The sequence below is a fragment of the Mesoplodon densirostris genome, chromosome 3 (genome assembly GCF_025265405.1).
Source record: "Mesoplodon densirostris isolate mMesDen1 chromosome 3, mMesDen1 primary haplotype, whole genome shotgun sequence".
NCBI classification, from domain to species: Eukaryota; Metazoa; Chordata; class Mammalia; order Artiodactyla; family Ziphiidae; genus Mesoplodon; species Mesoplodon densirostris.
The window spans coordinates 129521032-129539811 of record NC_082663.1 but is presented as its reverse complement, the minus strand read 5'-3'; the positions used below and the strand labels follow the sequence as shown (position 1 = coordinate 129539811).

Genomic DNA, 18780 nt, shown 5'->3' with positions numbered 1-18780 from the left:
ACAAGAACACCTCCTGCTCCACAGTCAGCCATCCACAGTGGGAAGGGCCAGCCTTCGGGTCAGAACCCTTAGATTTCAGCCCCAGCTCTCGGGACCTCGGGCATGTCCCTCTTCTCTTCTGGGACTCAGGGTGTTTCTGTGCAGGCGAGGGAGGGGCTGCACTCTGATTTCTAGTATTCTCAGAGCCCAGGCAATAATGTAAAGGGGCAAAGGGCTTCCTCATCAACTATCCCATCTGTGACCAGGCTCCAGAATCATGACTCAAGGGTCACTGTGTTTTGTCCGTTTACAGGAATTAGCTGTGTGTAAGCGAGCGCCAGCTGCTTCCTGCTGTGGCCACAGCAGACCTCCTCCTGGGCAGACTCCATGGCAACCATCCCATCCCACTGTTGACAGAAAGGCCCACTCACCAGTCGATGCCTTTGTGATAGTTGTGACCATTAAAAAACTGGATCTCCTCAAAGGTCTCGGAGCTGGGGTAGTTGCTGCTGAGGTCGGGGTGCATGCCCAGGAACAGGTAGAGGGCCGTGGTGCCTGCGGGGAGGGAAGGTAGGTGAGACCTGGGCCCAGCACCCCAACACAAAGATGGAGTCTGAAATTCTGGGTTCTGGTCCTGGCTCTCCATTACTCACTGGGAGATACTGGAAAAGTCCCTTCCCTTCTCTGGGTTTAGTTTCCTCATCTCTACCATGAAGGAATCATACTAAGGATGGGCAAATACATGGCTTGCATGTGGGCACGCCAACTCCTGCATCCACTGCAGACATCACTGATCCATCACGACATTCTTCCATCACTAAACAAAGACTTGGCCTCAGAATCCTCTCACCACTGTACTCTAGCAGTCATGTCCACTTGATTACTGTCTCCTCATAATCCAGGAATTAGACGGTTTCTGTTGGTCCCTCTGGCTCTGGGCCTCTGTGCTCTCTGGCACTTGGGAGGAACTCAAGGACAAGGGAGTTCCAGACTCTCCAGTGTGCTGATATGAAATTCTTGAAGGGCTAAGAAATCTGGCTCAGATGCCTCCTCTTTGGGTACCCTTCCTTCACTCATACTCCCTCCCCTAATTGAGAGTACAGGACCGACCCCCTCCTTTAGAGATTTCGTTCCTTTCCTACATGTGAGTCTACAGTTAATATGCTATAATGAGAGGTTCCAGAAGAGAAGGAGACTACAGAGTTTGGTGATCAAGAGTCTAAGTTTTGGGGTCACAGAGACCAGGGTTCCAGACCTGGATCCGCCATTTCCCAACTAAACGTGTGAGGGAAATCACTTAACCTCTCTGAGCCTTGAGTGCTTTGTCTGTAACATGGGAGCACCCGTCCGTGCCATACGGTGCGCACGGTAAATACTTAGCAACCTCTCTCCTCTGCTCCCTCCTGCACCTCTGGCAGACATGACTAATTGATCACAGTCTTCTTTGCTCTGAACCAGTTTTACCTGGCACTGCTCCAACATGCAGAGTAGCTGATCTGGGCTTCTCTGATTTTACTCTGAGACTCGCAGCAGGACACAGGGAGAGCTCCCTGAGGCTGTGGTTCAGGACAGATAGGAGAATCCAGTGCCCAACCTCTATCCTCTTCCCACCTCCACACTGATGGGCATTTCATGTTCACCCCAGCTTCACTCTCACTTCCTGGCAAAGAGGGGGCAGATTCCTGGGGAGTGGGACTAGGGCATGGTGGCCCCCAGAATTCTGTGGCTGAGAGAGCAGGCACTGGGGGAGGCTGGTCAAGAATGGAAAGACCTGCCTGTTTTCTGGGGGCCAATGATGAGGAGCTTTGGGAAGCGGTCACATGTCTTCTCCTTGGACCAGATGTCTTTATGGCGTTTGTCTTCACAGGGATCCTAAAACAACAAGGGAAGAGATGTCAGGGGTGCCCAAGAATGGACACTGGACTCCCACTGCACATGGATATGTGGCTCTTACAGCCCTGAATGACAAGTGTAACTGCATGTGCCCTTGTCACATCCCCATCTTGGGACACTGAACGGCTGGCAGGCAGCGACCATTTCTAGTCAGTCTCACGCTCCCAGACATAGCCTAGTAAAATGCTCAGCACAACACTTGGCTCATGAGCTCCTATTGTTGAATTTAAAAGTTCAGCAAGAGGTCAGCAAACTTTCTCTATAAAGTTTAGTAAATCTTTTGAAATGTTTAGTAAATATTGTATTTTAGGCTTGGGTACTATCCGGTCTGTTGCAACTACTCAACTCTGCTGTTGTAGCTTGAAAGCAGCCACAGATGGTACATACAAGAATGAGTGTGGCCACGTTCCAATAAAACTTTATTTACAAAAACAGACTGCAGGCCAGACTGGATCACAAGCCATGGTTTGTGGACCCCTGAGACCAGCAATTCCAGCTTCTGCTTCCAGTTTTTTACAGCGCCCTGGGGCAACTTCCCCAAGAACTGTCCTCCAAGCCCTCTGATCAGTCCCCTTTCCCATGTTCAGAGCCTGCTGGAGTGAGAAGGTACATGCCAGGCAGGGCAGCTGCTTTCCACACTTGTTTACACTGTGTTCACCTACAGTTCTGTGGTGCTGTTTTTCAGAGGCTGTGAGTATGTATGCACATATGTCTGCGTGGAAGGTCTAGTGTGCACAAGAACAAGCAAGCATGCCCACGCTGGTGAGCAAGTGTGCACCTGAGTTTACACTTGAGAGAGCATGAGGACCTGAGGACTGAGTCCCTGAGACCATACCTGGGGTGCATGCCCGTGGGTGGTAGGCCTTCCATCCCTGCAATGAGGCACCCAGGCCACCCATCCCACCCACCTGCCAGAGCGGGTCCTTCTCCTCAGAGAAGATCTGGAAGTACTTCTGGGCCAGCTGCACTGGGGGCAGTGTCTGCAGCCGGAGGTTGGTCCAAGAGTGCAGGAAACGCACCAGGTGCTTGAAGGTGTACAGGCCCAGGCGGTCGTTCCCGTAGTTGGACAGGTGCGTCATGAAGATGCTAATCTGCTCCGGGGAGGGAAGATGCGAGGCAGGGCCAGTCAGCCTCTGAGCCCCTTTCACTACCTTCACCCCACTTCTGACCCTCTGGTCTTGCTTGAGCTTGTAGGGCCGCGCTCAATGACCAGTCCAAGGTTCACCGGGGCCATCAATAAACTCACCGTGTGAGCTTGGGCTAGGTACAGCCAGGTGAATCTGGTCTGACACCTGAAAGGGGAAGCTGACCTCCTGTGCAGTCATATGGGTGCTCTTTTCTACCTTTTTGGCAGGAGGGTGAGGGGGTGCATGGAAGATAAGGGGTACACGGTTACCCCATAAAGCTGATAACACTACCACTTGATATCTATCTAATATTATTAAAGCATGGATGATTATTTCCATTTTACAGATAAGGAAAGAGAGACCCAGAAAGTTCAGCTGAACTATATATATAGTGCTTTTTAAACTATCTATCTATCTATCTATGTAGATATATAGTTTAATATATAGCTTAACAGATTCAGTTTACTATGTATATTTATACAATATTTATATATTTATACACACACACAAAGACTGGAAAAAGAACACAGACAAAAATGCCAACACTAATGGACTTCCCTGATGGTGCAGACTAATAAGAACTTGCTGTATAAAAAAAAATTAAATTCAAAAATTAAAAAAAATAAACAAACAAACAAAATAACAAGTTAAAAAAAAGGGGGGGCTTCCTTGGTGGCGCAGTGGTTGAGAGTCTGCCTGCCAATGCAGGGGACACGGGTTCGTGCCCTGGTCCGGGAAGATTCCACATGCCGTGGAGCGGCTGGGCCCGTGAGCCATGGCCGCTGAACCTGCGCATCCGGAGCCTGTGCTCCGCAACGGGAGAGGCCACAACAGTGAGAGGCCCGCGTACCGCAAAAAAAATAAAAATAAAAAAAAGGGACTTCCTTGGTGGTGCAGTAGTTAAGAATCCACCTGCCAGTGCAGGGGACATGGGTTCGAGCCCTGGTCTGGGAAGATCCCACATGCCGCAGAGCAACTAAGCCCGTGCGCCACAACTACCGAGCCTGCACTCTAGAGCCTGTGAGCCACAACTACTGAGCCTGCATGCTGCAACTACTGAAGCCCGTGTGCCTAGAGCCCGTGCTCCGCAACAAGAGAAGCCACCACGATGAGAAGCCCACGCACCACAACGAAGAGTAGCCCCCGCTCACTGCAATCAGAGAAAACCCGTGTGCAAAAACGAAGACCCAACGCAGCCAAAAATAAATAAATAAATAAATAAACAAATTTATTTTTTAAAAAAGTGCCAACACTATTTTATGGAAGTGCAAGATTATAAAAGGGACAAAAAGACTGCTCATGGGCTTCTGTGGTGGCGCAGTGGTTGAGAGTCCCCCTGCTGATGCAGGGGACACTTCGTGCCCCGGTCCGGGAAGATCCCACATGCCGCGGAGCGGCTGGGCCCATGAGCCGTGGCCGCTGAGCCTACGTGTCCGGAGCCTGTGCTCCGCAACAGGAGAGGCCACAACAGTGAGAGGCCCGCGTACGGCAAGAAAAAAAAAGACTGTTCAGATTCTCTACCAAGGTCATGCAGAGGAGCGGGGACACAGCCAGGGCTAGAGTGTGGGTTTCCCAACTCCTGGCCGCATACTTGCTCCTGCCCCTCCCCCCAGGCCTGGGAAGGCCTGCCTCCGCTGCAGACGACTGTCCAGCAGCCCCTCCTCACCACCAGCCAAGGGCTGTGGAGCACTCACAGGGTTGAGGAGCACTGTGAGGAAGAGCTCGCCCCCGTTGATGATCTTGTCCAGCTCGCTGGAGCCGCCTGGGTACTCGTTGTAGAAGATCGTGTGTGTGAAGAGGCCGCAGGTCTGCCGCGGGAGGACCTGAGGATGGGGCGGGAGAGAGGAGCTATGGCTTCTCCAGGCACGGATGGTGACGAGCAGGGTCACCAGAAAGGTGACCTCAGAAAGGCAGCCTCTTGTGTGACCACACACACCCCAACCCTTGGGGGTCTTCTCCACCAAAGACCTGTGACACTCCCCCAAGTGAGCCCAGGTGCCCTTGCCATTTTACATATGTAAACACTTTTCATATTTCTCTGTACAAAATGAGCAGACTCCAAAGTAACAGGGACAGGCAAGTGAGAATGTTTCTGGAAACTTGGACTGTGTGCCCAGCGAGGGTCCCTGCCCCTCTCTAGAGCAGCTCTCCCAGGTACACTCTGACTTCTCTCCTGGCTTTAGAACCTGCCTCATAGCACTCTCGGTTGTACACTGGTTTAGCTGTTTAGTATGCGATCCAGGAGGGCAGAGAACTCACCCGTCTCATCACCGCCTCATCCCCAGAGTCAGTAGGAACGCCTGGGAGGTCAGTGGATAGATGGATGCAGGCATGAATCTGGCCTTCCCATAGCTGCCCATCTGGACTGATGAGAACCGTCTAGCCACTCCAGTGGCTGAGGCCAAAAACCTGGAGTCATCCTTGCCTTACCTCTCTCTCCCATACTCTATATCCAACTCATCAGCAATTCCTGTTGGCTGTAACTTCTAAATATGTCCAGAATGTGATTACGTCCCAGCATTGCACCCTGGTCCAAGCCACTATGCCTCAACGGGAAGACTGCAGCGGCCTCCTAACTGGTCTCCCTGCTCCCCACTTGGCCCCCTACAGGCTTTGCAACTCATAGCAGCCAGAATGATGGAAATCCTTTTAAAATATGAGTTAGATCATAAGAGCACTCCATTCAAAACCCTCCCATCACAGACTAAAAGCTAAAGTCCATCCAGCGGCCTTATGTTGCCCTGCATGATCTGGTCCATCAATCACCCCTCTGACCTCATCTCCTACCACCTCCTCCCAACTTGCTCCCTTCCAGCCATACTTGTCTCTTAGTTGGTCCTCAAAACCATGCAGCACAAGCCTGCCTCAGGGCCTCTGCACTTGTTTTCTCTGCCACGCATGTTCTTCCTCATGTAGCAGCATGGCTCATTCCCAGGAAGGCTCTCCCTAACCATCCTGTTTAAGCTTCTCCTCTCCTCAGTACTCCCTGTCTCCATTCCCTGCTTGATTTTTCTCCACAGCATTTATGCCAACCGACCATTGTATACTTTACACAGTTATGAACGCACTGTCTCCTGCCACTAGAATGTCAGGTCTACAAAGGTGAGGACTTTTGATTTTGTGCACTTCAGTATTCCCAGAGTGTAGAAAAGGGACAGACATACATTTTACATAAGCCAACAAATGGATGAGACAGAGGCCTATCCCAGGGCCTCACTAGAGGCCCATTAAAGAATGCTCATCTCCTGATCCCCTGTCACAAAAGCATAGGAGTAGCTCATGAAAGAAGCAGACTGGTAGTCCTCTTTCCCTGGGATAGCCTCAGGTGACAGAGGGGACAGTAGAAAGTGGCCTAAAACCCCTAACCAGCTCCCCAGACTCATGCTTCCCAGGATAGCATGTGCATACCCGCCTCCCAGGCTTTGGGCCACACTCACCATGATGCCGTTGTGGATGAAGCCACGGCGGTAGCGGGCTGGCTTCAGGTGGGGGTACTCCTCCGTGCTGGTCACGCGGATGTTCCACACCTGCTTCCAGGCCTCGTACAGCTGCACGTGCACAGGGTACACACCCGAGTGGTGGGGCGCCACTGCATACCCCATGTCTGTGGGAATGCCGTGCTCCTGGGGAGAGGAGGGCCAGGGCAGGGTGAGCACAGGATTTCTTCCCCTCAGGGCTTTATCTCCCCTTTGCAGAGAAAAATCAGAGGCTAGAATGGCAGAGCAGCAGGTCTGAGCCCTTGAGGTGCAGATGGGGAAGCTGAGGCTCAGGGCCCAGAGTCTCAGAAAGAGGCACCAGCCAAGCCGGGACTCCAATTCGGCCCAGCGTTCACTTCCGCCAGCACCAGGAGTGAGGAACAAGGACGGGTGCTGTTCCTGCCTCTCTTGGCCTCTGACTGGCTGGTGGCTCAGGCTGAGCCAGCAAGCAGGCCTCATCCCCTCCTTGCTGGGCATCTCCTCCAGCCTTCTGGGGTACCCACTCTAGCCTGAAGATGAGAGCTTGGGCTCAGGAAGCAAACAGGCCTGGGTTTAAGTCCTGCACGGACCTCTTATTAGCTGGTGTGGCCTTCCAGAGCTCCAGTTTCTCGTTTAAAATGAGGCTATTGAGAGACTGGCCTCTTGGGATCCCTGTGAGGCTTCAATGAGATAGCAGCTATAAAGACGAACTGCACAAGCAGCACAAGGCCAGTAGTTCTGACCCCCAGCCCAGCCCTGAGCCCTCCCGGCTCTGCCCTGTAGGGAATCTTACTCACGACAGCGAACTTCTTGTTCAGGGCCATCTGCTCAGCTAGTACGGACTGGTTGTGGAAAAGGTGGGGCTGCATATGGCTCCACATGTGGGGGAACCACCAAAACTCCTTCACATACGACAGCAGCAGGTCGTCCCCAGCGTCCTCAGCATCGGTACCTACAGCCCGAGCACAGGCAGCTCAGCCCAGCCCACCGGCCATGAGGCCTGGGGATGGGTGTGCACAGCCACAGCCCACCTGAGAGCTGCTTAGAGCAGTTCTGTGAGCTACAGTGTGGGGCAGACAGAGCTCCAGTCCAGGGCCCTGGATTCGAATATGGCCTTGACTCAGTGGGTGACTTTGGCCAAGTACTCCCCATCTCTGGCCCTTGGGGCCTGTTTATGCAATATGCAGTTCAGAGGCAATGATTCTAATGTTTTCTTCTAGCTCTGACTTGCTTGCTCTGATCCTATTCCTATTTTTCTACTGGGTCATTTGTCTTTTACTTATTGACTTGTAGATGCTCTTTGTATAGGTACAAGATGTTTAACCCTGTCTTGTGTATATCACTACAACGACATCAAATATGTTAAGGGTTAAGAATATAAAAATACACACAACCAAGTGTTGCTCTTATTTGGCTTTGGAACTATGCTGCAGACTTTCCTCCCAGAACTGCAGACTAATAAGGTTTGCCTAGAATTCAAGAGAGGCTGTCCTCACTGTGGCCCACGCAAAAGGCAGCTCAAGGGAACGCTCACTACAGATGACTACTCAGAGGCTGTTCCCTCCTGCCCAGTCCCAAGGGGCAGCTTGTGAGGACCTTGGGAAAGCCCCCAAGAGGAGGGCAAGTAAGAACAAGGCAATCCTGAGCTTTCAACCTCAACCCTTAAGACTCAAAAATAAAAAATAAACTCATTCCAGATGAAGGAACAAGATAAAAACCCACAAGAACAAATAAATGAAATGGAGACAGGCAACCTACCTGAAGAAGAATTTAGAGTAATGATAGTAAAGATGATCCAAGATCTTGGAAAAAGAATAGAAGCACAGATTGTGAAGATACAAGAGATGTTTAACAAAGAGCTAGAGATTTAAAGAACAAACAGAGATGAAGAGTACAATAACTGGAATGAAAAATACACTAGAAGGAATCCACAGCAGAATAACTGAGGCAGAAGAATGAATAAGTGAGCTGGAAGACAGAATTGTGGAAATCACTGCCACAGAACAGAATAAAGAAAAAAGAATGAAAAGAAATGAGGACAGTCTCAGAGGCCTCTGGAACAACATTAAATGCACCAACATTTGCATTATAGGGGTCCCAGAAGGAGAAGAGAGAGAAAGGGCCTGAGAAAATATATGAAGATATTATAGCAGAAAACCTCCCTAACAGGAGACGGAAACAGTCACTCAAGTCCAGGAAATGCGGAGAGCGCAATACAAGATAAACCCAAGGAGAAACATGCTGAGACACATATTAATCAAACTGACAAAAATTAAAGACAAAGAAAAAATATTAAAAGCAACAAGGGAAAAAGCAACAAATAACATACAAGGGAATCCCCAAAAGGTTATCGGCTGATTTTTCAGCAGAAACTCTGCAGGCCAGAAGGGAGTGGCATGATATATTTAAAGTGATAAAAGGGAAAAACCTACAACCAAGAATACCCAGCAAGGCTCTCATTCAGATTTGATGGAGAAATCAAAGCTTTACAGACGAGTAAAAGTGAAGCGAATTCAGCACCACCAAACTAGCCTTAGAACAAATCCTAAAGGAACTTTTCTAGGCAGAAAAGAAAAGGCCACAACTAGAATCAAGAGAATTACAAATAGGAAAACTCACCAGTAAAGGCATCATAAAGTAAAGGTAGGAAATCATCCACACACAAATATGATATCAAAACCAGCAATCGTAAGAGGAGAGTACAAATGCAGGATATTGAAAATGCATTGGAAATTAAGAGACCAGCAACTTAAAACAGTCTTGTACATATATAGACTGCTATAGCAAAACCTCATGGGAACTGCAAACCAAAAGTCTACAATAGACACACACACACAAAAAGAAAAAGCAATCCAAACACAATACTGAAGATAGACATCAAATCACGAGAGAAGAGAACAAAAGAGGAAGGGAAAAAAAAAAGACCTCCAAAAACAAGTCCGAAACAATTAACAAAATGGCAATAGGAACATACATTTCAATAATTACCTTAAACTAAATGGATTAAATGCTTCAACCAAAAGACATGGGCTCACTGAATGGATACAAAAACAAGACCCATATATATGTCATCTACAAGAGACCCACTTCAGACACAGGGACACAGACAGGCTGAAAGTGAGGGGACAGAAAAAGATATTCCATGCAAATGCAAATCAAAAGAAAGCTGGAGTAGCAATACTCATATCAAACAAAATAGACTTTAAAATAAAGACTCTTAGAAGAGACAAGGAAAGACACTACATAATGATCAAGGGAACAATCCAAGAAGAAGTTATAACAAGTGTAAATATTTATGCACCCAACATAGGAGCACCTCAATACATAAGGCAAATGCTAACAGCCATAAAAGGGGAAATGAACAGTAACACAATAATAGTAGGGGACTTAACACCCCACTAACACCAATGGACAGATCATCCAGATGGAAAATCTACAAGGAAACACAAGCCTTAGACCAGATGAACTTAACTGATATTTATAGGACATTCCATATGAAAGCAGCAGAATACACTTTCTTCTCAAGTGCACATGGAACATTCTCCAGGACAGGTAACATCTTGGGCCACAAACCAAGCCTTGGTAAATTTAAGAAAATTGAAATCATATCAAGCATCTTTTCTGACCACAACGCTATGAGATTAGAAATTCATAACAGGAATAAAAACTGTAAAAAACACAAACACAATGGAGGCTAAACAATATGTTACTAAACAACCAACAGATGACTGAAGAAGTCAAAGAGGAAATCAAAAAATACCTACAGACAAGTGACAATGAAAATACAACAGTCCAAAACCTATGGGATGCAGCAAAAGCTGTTCTAAGAGGGACGTTTACAGCAATACAATCTTACCTCAGGAAACAAGAAAAATCTCTGAATAAAGGTTATTCAGAGATTAATAGGCTAATAAACAACCTAACCTTACACCTAAAGCAACTAGAGAAAGAAGAACAAAGAAAACCCAAAGTTAGTAGAAGAAACCATAAAGATCAGAGCAGAAATAAATGAAATAGAGACAAAGAAAACAATAGAAAAGATCGATGAAACTAAAAGCTGGTTCTTTAAAAAGATAAACAAAATTGATAAACCTTTTGCCATACTCATCAGGAAAAAAAGGGAGAGAATTCAAATCAATAAAATTAGAAATGAAAAAGGATAAGTTACACTGGACACCACAGAAATACAAAGGATCATAAGACAATGCTGCAGGCAACTATGGGCCAATAAAATGGACAACCTAGAAGAAATGGACAAATTCTTAAAACGCTACAACTTTCCAAGACTGAACCAGGAAGAAATAGAAAATATGAACATACCAATCACAAGTACTGAAATTGAAACAGTGATTAAAAAACTCCCAACCAAAGTCCATGACCAGATGGCTTCACAGGTGAATTCTATCAAACATTTAGAGAAGAGTTAACACCTATCCTTCTGAAACTCTTCCAAAAAATTACACAGGAAGGAATACTCCCAAGCTCATTCTATGAGGTCACCATCACCCTGATACCAACACATGGCAATGATACCACAAAAAAAGAAAATTAAAGGCCAATATCACTGATGAACATAGATGCAAAAATACTCAACAGAATACTAGCAAACCGAATCCAGCAACAGATTAAAAGGATCACACACCATGATCAAGAGGGATTTATCCCAGGGATACAAGGATTCTTCAGTATCTGCAAATCAATGTGATACACCACATTAATAAACTAAAGAATAAAAATCATACGATCATCTCAATAGATGCAGAAAAAGTTTTTGACAAAATTCAACACCTATTTATGATAAAAACTCTCAAGAAAGTAGGCATAGAGGGAACTTACCCCAACATAATAAAGGCCATATATGACAAACCCACAGCTAACATCATTCTCAATGGTGAAAAGCTGAAAGCATTCCCTGTAAGATCAGGAACAAGGCAAGGATGTCCACCGTCACCACTTTTATTCAACATGGTTTTCAAAGTCCTAGCTATGGCAATTAGAGAAGAAAAAGAAATAAAAGGAATCCAAATTGGAAAAGAAGAAGTAAACCTGTCACTGTTTGAAGATGACATTATACTATACATAGTGAATCCTAAAGATGCCACCAAAAAACTACTAGAGCTAATCAGTGAATTTGGTAAAGTTGCAGGATACAAAATTAATACAGAGAAATCTCTTACATTACTACACACTAACAACAAAAGATGAGAAAGAGAATTAATGGGACTTCCCTGGCAGTCCAGTGGTTAAGACTCCATGCTTCCAATGCAGGGGGCACAGGTTCAATCCCTGGTCAGGGAACTAAGATCCCACATGCCACATGGCGTGGCCAAAAAGAAAAAAAAAAGCAAGAGATATTAAGGAAACAATCCCATTTACCACCGCATCAAAAAGAATAAAATACCTAGGAATAAAAGTACCTAAGGAGACAAAAGACCTGTACTCTGAAAACTATAAGATGCTGATGAAAGAAATTGAAAATGACACAAACAGATGGGAAGATATACCATGTTCTTGGACTGGAAGAATCAATATTGTCAAAATGACTATACTACCCAAGGCAATCTACAGATTCAATGCAATCCCTATCAAACTACCAATGGCATTTTTCACAGAACTAGAACAAAATTTTTTTTAATTTGTATGGAAAAACAGAAGACCCTAAATAGCCAAAGCAATCCTCAGAAAGAAAAATGGGGCTGGAGGCATCAAGCTCCCTGACTTCAGGCTATACTACAAAGCTACAGTAATCAAAACAGTATGCTACTGGTACAAAAACAGAAATATAGATCAATGGAACAGGACAGAAAGCCCAGAAGTAAACCCATGCACCTATGGTCAATTAATCTATAACAAAAGAGATAAGAATATACAATGGAGAAAAGACAGTCTCTTCAATAAGTGGTGCTGGGAAAACTGGATAGCTACATGTTAAAAAATGAAATTAGAACACTCCTTAACACCATACACAAAAATAAACTCAAAATGGATCAAATAATGTAAGGCCAGATACTATAGAACTCTAAGAGGAAAACATAGGCAGAACACTCTTTGACATAAATCAGAGCAATATCTTTTCTGATCCACCTCCTAGAGTAATGAAAATAAAAACAAAAATAAACAAATGTGACCTAATTAAACTTAAAAGCTCTGCACAGCAAAAGAAACTATAAACAAAATGAAAAGACCACCCACAGAATGGGAGAAAATATTTGCAAAGGAAGTGACTGACAAGGGATTAATCTCCAAAATATATAAAACAGCTCAGGCAGCTCTATGTGAAAAAAACAAACCACTCAATCAAAAAATGGGCAGAAAATTTAAATAGACATTTTTCCAAAGAAGATATACAGAAAGCCAAAAAGCACTTGAAAAGATGCTCAACATCACTAATTAGTAGAGAAATGCAAATCAAAACTACAATGAGGGCTTCCCTGGTGGCACAGTGGTTGAGAGTCCGCCTGCTGATGCAGGGGACACAGGTTTGTGCCCTGGTCCGGGAAGATCCCACATGCCACGGAGCGGCTGGGCCCATGAGCCGTGGCCGCTGAGCCTGTGCGTCTGGAGCCTGTGCTCCGCAACGGGAGAGGCCACAACAGTGAGAGGCCTGCGTACTGCAAAAAACAAAAAACAAAAAAAACCCCAAAAAACTACAATAAGGTATCACCTCACACTGGTCAGAATGGCTGTCATCAAAAAGTCTACAAACAGGGACTTCCCTGGGGGTCCAGTGGTTAAGACTCCATGCTTCCAATGCAGGGGATGTGGATTCAATTTCTGATCAGGGAACCAAGATCCCACATGCCATGCAGTGCAACCAAAAAAACGTCTACAAACAATAAATGCTGGAGAGGGTGCAGAGAAAAGGGAACCCTCCTATACTGTTGGTGGGAATGTAAATTGCTACAACCACTATGGAAAACAGTACGGAGGTTCCTTAAAAAACTAAAAATAGGGCTTCCCTGGTGGCGCAGTGGTTGAGAGTCCGCCTGCCGATGCAGGGGTCACGGGTTTGTGCCCCAGTCTGGGAAGATCCCACAGGCTGCAAGGCGGCTGGGCCCGTGGGCCGTGGCTGCTGAGCCTGTGCGTCCGGAGCCTGTGCTCCGCAGCGGGAGAGGCCACAACGGTGAGAGGCACGCATACCACAAAAAAAAAAAAAAAAAAAGCTGAAAACAGAACTACCATATGATCCAGCAATCCCAGTCCTGGGCATATATCCAGAGAAAACCATAATTTGAAAAGATACATGCACCCCAATGTTCACTGCAGCACTATTTACAATAGCCAAGACACGGAAGCCACCTAAATGTCCATCAACAGACAAATGGGTAAAAAAGATGTGGTACATATATACAATGGAATATTACACAGCCATAAAAAAGAATGAAATAATGCCATTTGCAGCAACATGGATGGACCTAGAGATTATCATACTAACCAAGCCAGACAAGAAAGGCAAATATCATATCACTCATATGTGGAAGCTAATTTTTAAAAAAATGATACAAATGAACTTATTTACAAAACAGAAACAGACTTAACAGATATCAAAACTGGTTACCTAACTTATGGTTACCTAACTTATGTTTACCTAAGGGGAAACATGGTGGGCAGGGATAAATCAGGAGCTTGGGATTAACATACACTACCATGTATAAAATAGATAACCAGGGCTTCCGTGGTGGTGCAGTGGTTGAGAGTCCGCCTGCCGATGCAGGGGACATGGGTTTGTGCCCCGGTCCGGGAAGATTCCACATGCCGCAGAGCGGCTAGGCCTCTGAGCCATGGCCGCTGAGCCTGCGTGTCTGGAGCCTGTGCTCCGCAACGGGAGAGGCCACAACAGTGAGAGGCCCGTGTACCGCAAAAAAAAAAAAAAAAACGGATAACCAACAAGGACCTACTGAATAGCACAGAGAACTCTACTCAATAGTCTGTGATGGGGGAATTCCCTGGTGGTGCAGTGTTTAGGACTCCACACTTTCACTGCTGAGGGACTGGGTTCAATCCCTGGTCAGGGAACTAAGATCCCACAAGCCAGGCAGCACAGCCAAAAAAAAAATAAAAATTCTGTGATAACCTATGTGAGGAAAGAATCCAGAAAAGAATAAATATACGTATAACTGAATGACTCTGCTGTACACCTGAAACTAACACAACATGGTAAATTAACTATACTCCAATAAAATTAAAAAAAAAAAAAAGGAAAAACTCGTGACAGTGCTCATCTCTGGGGTGGGTACGTTTATAGGGCATTTTCATTTTCTCTGCTATATATTTCTGTAAAATGCTTAAAATTCAACCAATTTCTTTCTAAGGCTGAAGTAGTACAAAGAATATTAAAAGGTGGTGGTGAGAGGGAGGCAAGAGGGAGAAGACGCCCCCCCGCTGAACAGCAGAGCCTGAGGCCCGGGGACAGATGAGTGGGGGCCGTCGTGTGTCACTGCTGTCTCCAGACGCCCTCTGCCTGGGGCTGCGGCTGCTTTGTGGGCTGTCTGGCTCTGGGAGAGGCCACAGAGGTCAAGTGTGGCCCTAAGTGGGCCCATCCGCCCACCTGCTGACCCCATGGCATAGCACTCTGAGGGTCTGGATGTTGAGGGCCCCTGGAAGTGGCTAGTGGGGGCAGAGCCAGGCCCACTTACCTGTGTGGAAGAATTTCCCTGAGTAGCCCAGGTTGAAAGTGAAGTTTGGGATGTGTGTCCGTAGTTCGTTCTGCGTATCAAATAGGGCCTAGGATAGGCAGAGTGGGGAGAAAGGGGTGAGGGGAAGCCAGAAGTTCCCCGCTCCTCCCATAAGGGTCCAGAAGGGTCCTGCTCCTGCAGGACCAACTACAAAGTTGGCAGGGCCCATAGAAAAATGAAAATAGGGACCCTTGCTCAAAGATTGTTAAAAATGTCAAGAAGGGGGCTTCCCTGGTGGCGCAGTGGTTGAGAGTCTGCCTGCCGATGCAGGGGACACAGGTGCGTGCCCTGATCTGGGAAGATCCCACATGCCGCGGAGCAGCTGGGCCCGTGAGCCATGGCCGCTGAGCCTGCGCGTCTGGAGCCTGTGCTCCGCAATGGGAGAGGCCACAGCGGTGAGACGCCCGCATACCGTAAAAAAAAAAAAAAAAAAAAAAGTCAAGAAGGAAATAGCAGAGCATTATCTTGAATGGGCCCCCTCCAAGCATGGGGCCCTGTGTGACTATACAGGTCCCATACCCATGAAGCCAGCCCTGTGCTGCCACCTCCACCAGGCCTCTGGCAAGACAAGACATAGACTCTAGCCTGGTTCTGCCATGCCCTTGAGGAAGCTATGCAACTTCTCCAGGCCCCACTTTCCCCAGGTGTGAAATAGGGATAATAATAGCTCCCTCATGGGGCTCTTGGGAGGATTAAATGAGATACTGCATGTAAAACGGCCTGGCATTTTGGTAAGTGATGAAAAATAGTGCCATTATCATGTCTGTGGTCACTGCCACTGTGAGCCCCATGTCTTCATCTGTCAAATGTGGGGGATTTCACCTCGTTGGTGACTGCAAAGCTGATGTCAAAGGACCACGACTTTCCCAGAGATGCACTGTGTGCCCAGCAATGCAGTGTTTCCATGCACAGTGCACCCAGCGCTTTGCAAGTCAGTGAAGGGATGCTGACACTTGTTAAACAAACATACAGTTGTCCTCTGGCGTCAGGACTCAAAAACATCCCTACCAGGTATGATGCGCAAGGCTGCGAGGAAACCTGTAAGAAGAGCCCGCTCTCAGAGCACTCTGCAAACAAAAAGTCCTGGCCCTCCTTGGGGCCACCACCGGCAGCTTACCAAGGCCATGCACTACCTGGTGGACATCCATGCTCTAGCTGTGTGGCCTTGGGCCAGTTACTTCACCTCTCTAAGTCTTAGTGTCCACCTCTGTAAAATGGGATTTAAAACAATACCCACCTCACAGAGCTGCTGTGAGGATCAGATGATGCAATGCACAGAAAGGGCTGAGCACAGAGCCTGGCACTTGCCAAGCCTTGAATGAGCACTGCTGTTGGTATCATTTAAGTTGCACTGTACAGCCCATACTGTACAAGTTAATGAGGCAACATTCAAGTCTCTGCAAGAAAAGCTCAGTTGTAGCCAGTCCTTGGGATTAAAGAAAAAAAAAAAACAAAAAAAAAACCTGTCCCTCTGACTCAAAAGGATGTTTAAAGCAAATGGGACTTGGCTGGCATAGAGCTCTACAGTCTGCACTGAGCTGAGTACACTGAAGAGGGCATCTCTTTTGGTACTCTTCTACAGAAAAGGCTCCGAACTGCTAGCATTCCTCTCATTCCAATAATGGGGAAAATAAGAACCAAGAAGGGCAAGCCCAGGGTTCACAGGAGACACAGTGAGCCTGGCAGCCTGATTTCCTCATGGGGTCGACCCTGGACCAGTCTCAAGGACTCATCCTGGATAGGAAGCAAAGACCTAGGTTACAGCAGGAGACAGCAAGGCTGGGCCACCTGAAGAACGCCCTAAGGAGAAAACAGAGTAATCTACTTTGCTAGAGGTGGGTCGTGGCATTGCATGAAGCCTCAGAGCTGGAAGGCTCAACAGGAGTCGTCTCAAAACTTTCTTTCAATAGGGGAGCCCCTGAGGAAGTGAAATCTCAGGAGCAAACGCAATGGGTAAAGCAGATCAAAGCAACACTGCTCTGTCCCGGAGGTAGAGCCGGGAGGGCTCAGAGCCTGGCATCTGCACGTGCCCCCTCACCCCAGCCATCCAGGTCCTTCCCATCCACCCCATCTCGTCATTTCACCGCTGAGGCTCAGACAGGGGAAGGGACCAGCCCAAGTCACCCAGTCAGTTAGGGGCAGATTGGGACTGGAACCCAGGTCTTGACTCCCCCGACACTGCCTGCGCCTCAACAGCATCTGCTCTGGTGTACGGAGGAGCAGAGAGTTCACTCTAGACCGAGGCAGGAGGACGATGGACCCCGCACCCCGCCCCAGCCCAGGGCCTTCCTTCCAGGACCCACGGCCAATCCCAACACAGTACCCACACAGAGGAAAGCATTCCTCTTAATTAAGTCTCTTTTTCAATCCTCCTCCTATCGTCAAAAAGAAGTCTTGTTTGGTGCTAATACGTTTCTAACTCTCACTAATCTCGTATAAGAGAGGACAGGTCATCAGTAGGCAGCAGTACTTGGCTAGAATTTAATCCCCTGTTTCGTTTTCATTGGATCTATTGTTATGGTTGCCCTCTATTTATGGCAACTGATACTGATTTCCCCATTTACACTAGTGATGTTGTTCCTTTTGCATACAACTCTGAGTAAAGTAGTGAGTAGATGAAAATGGTCTTAATTTGCAGGCTTCTCTTTTATAGTGATACATGTGTAAAATTTCATGGTTTGCAAAATGCTTTTACATACAGTTAGTTTAGTTTGGTAAACATTTTTTGAATTAAAACACATGCCTTTCACTATCTATACAGACCGCAGTTAAAGTATGCCTTGTATATGATTCACACTCTAATTCTTGTTTTATGAGTTTTGTAGGAGCTTTGGTACTGACACAAACATTTTTGAGAGTTAAAAATCATGTCTGGATTAAGAGGTAGGTACTCTCTGCACAGCTACCACCTCTCCATAGTTATATTCTTGAGCTCCATACAAGCAGATGAAAAATTCCTGTATATTCAATACTTCAAATAATTTTAAATGGCACTTGCTTCTAATAAGACAATAAAACCAAGTGGCCAAGGGAGGGGGACTGACAGCACAGGGGAGGTGCAGACAGCAAAGTCACGATGGAGACAGTAAGGTCTGAAGGTGGTGAGGCCCACCCTACATGGTCTGGCGCCCCCAGCCATACCTTCACGTCCTCCACCTTCATGCGCGTGCCCTCCTTGCCCACAAAGATGTCATCAATGTCCACCAGGATGTAGCGGTCCAGAGGCAGCGAGAGGCGCTTGCCTGTGAGGAAGGCCACGGCGTCGACGAAGACAAGCTTGTGCAGCCAGAAGTTGAGGTTGTTGCCGAACAGCACGCGCTGGATTCCGTCGTGGAGGCCCAGGTCCTGGACCACAGTGGCATGCAGCGCGGCGTGAAGGCCGGCATCCGCGCCCAGGTGCGGGATGGACTCGGACGACCGCGTCTTGGCCAGGAGCACAGGCTCGTAGGTGGAGTGGTTCGACTGGAATACGGTCCAGTCCTCGCCAGGCAGCACGCCCTTCTCCACCTCGCTGGGCCGTGTCACGTACAGCAGCGGGGACTTGGGGTTGATGCTGCAGTCCTTCAGGCCCAGGTTGGAGTGCAGGAACAGGGGGAAACCTTTGAGCTGCGCGCTCAGCAGGCTGTTCTCGTTGGCCTGCAGCCGGGGGTG

General features: G+C 47.2%; 1 protein-coding gene across 6 annotated transcripts in view; it reads right to left on the bottom strand.

The window, feature by feature from the left end:
• The window catches only part of NDST1 (N-deacetylase and N-sulfotransferase 1), a 73910-nt gene that overhangs the window by 17808 nt on the left and 37322 nt on the right, over positions 1–18780 (bottom strand). For all 6 annotated transcript variants that reach the window (XM_060093654.1, XM_060093653.1, XM_060093652.1 and 3 more), the window contains 8 exons: positions 18271–18765; positions 15091–15178; positions 7252–7406; positions 6437–6622; positions 4694–4822; positions 2781–2963; positions 1755–1851; positions 411–534 (listed from right to left, as the gene is read on the bottom strand). In XM_060093654.1, the coding sequence (XP_059949637.1) occupies positions 411–534; positions 1755–1851; positions 2781–2963; positions 4694–4822; positions 6437–6622; positions 7252–7406; positions 15091–15178; positions 18271–18765 (1457 nt within the window). The remainder of the gene's footprint in view (positions 1–410; positions 535–1754; positions 1852–2780; positions 2964–4693; positions 4823–6436; positions 6623–7251; positions 7407–15090; positions 15179–18270; positions 18766–18780) is intronic.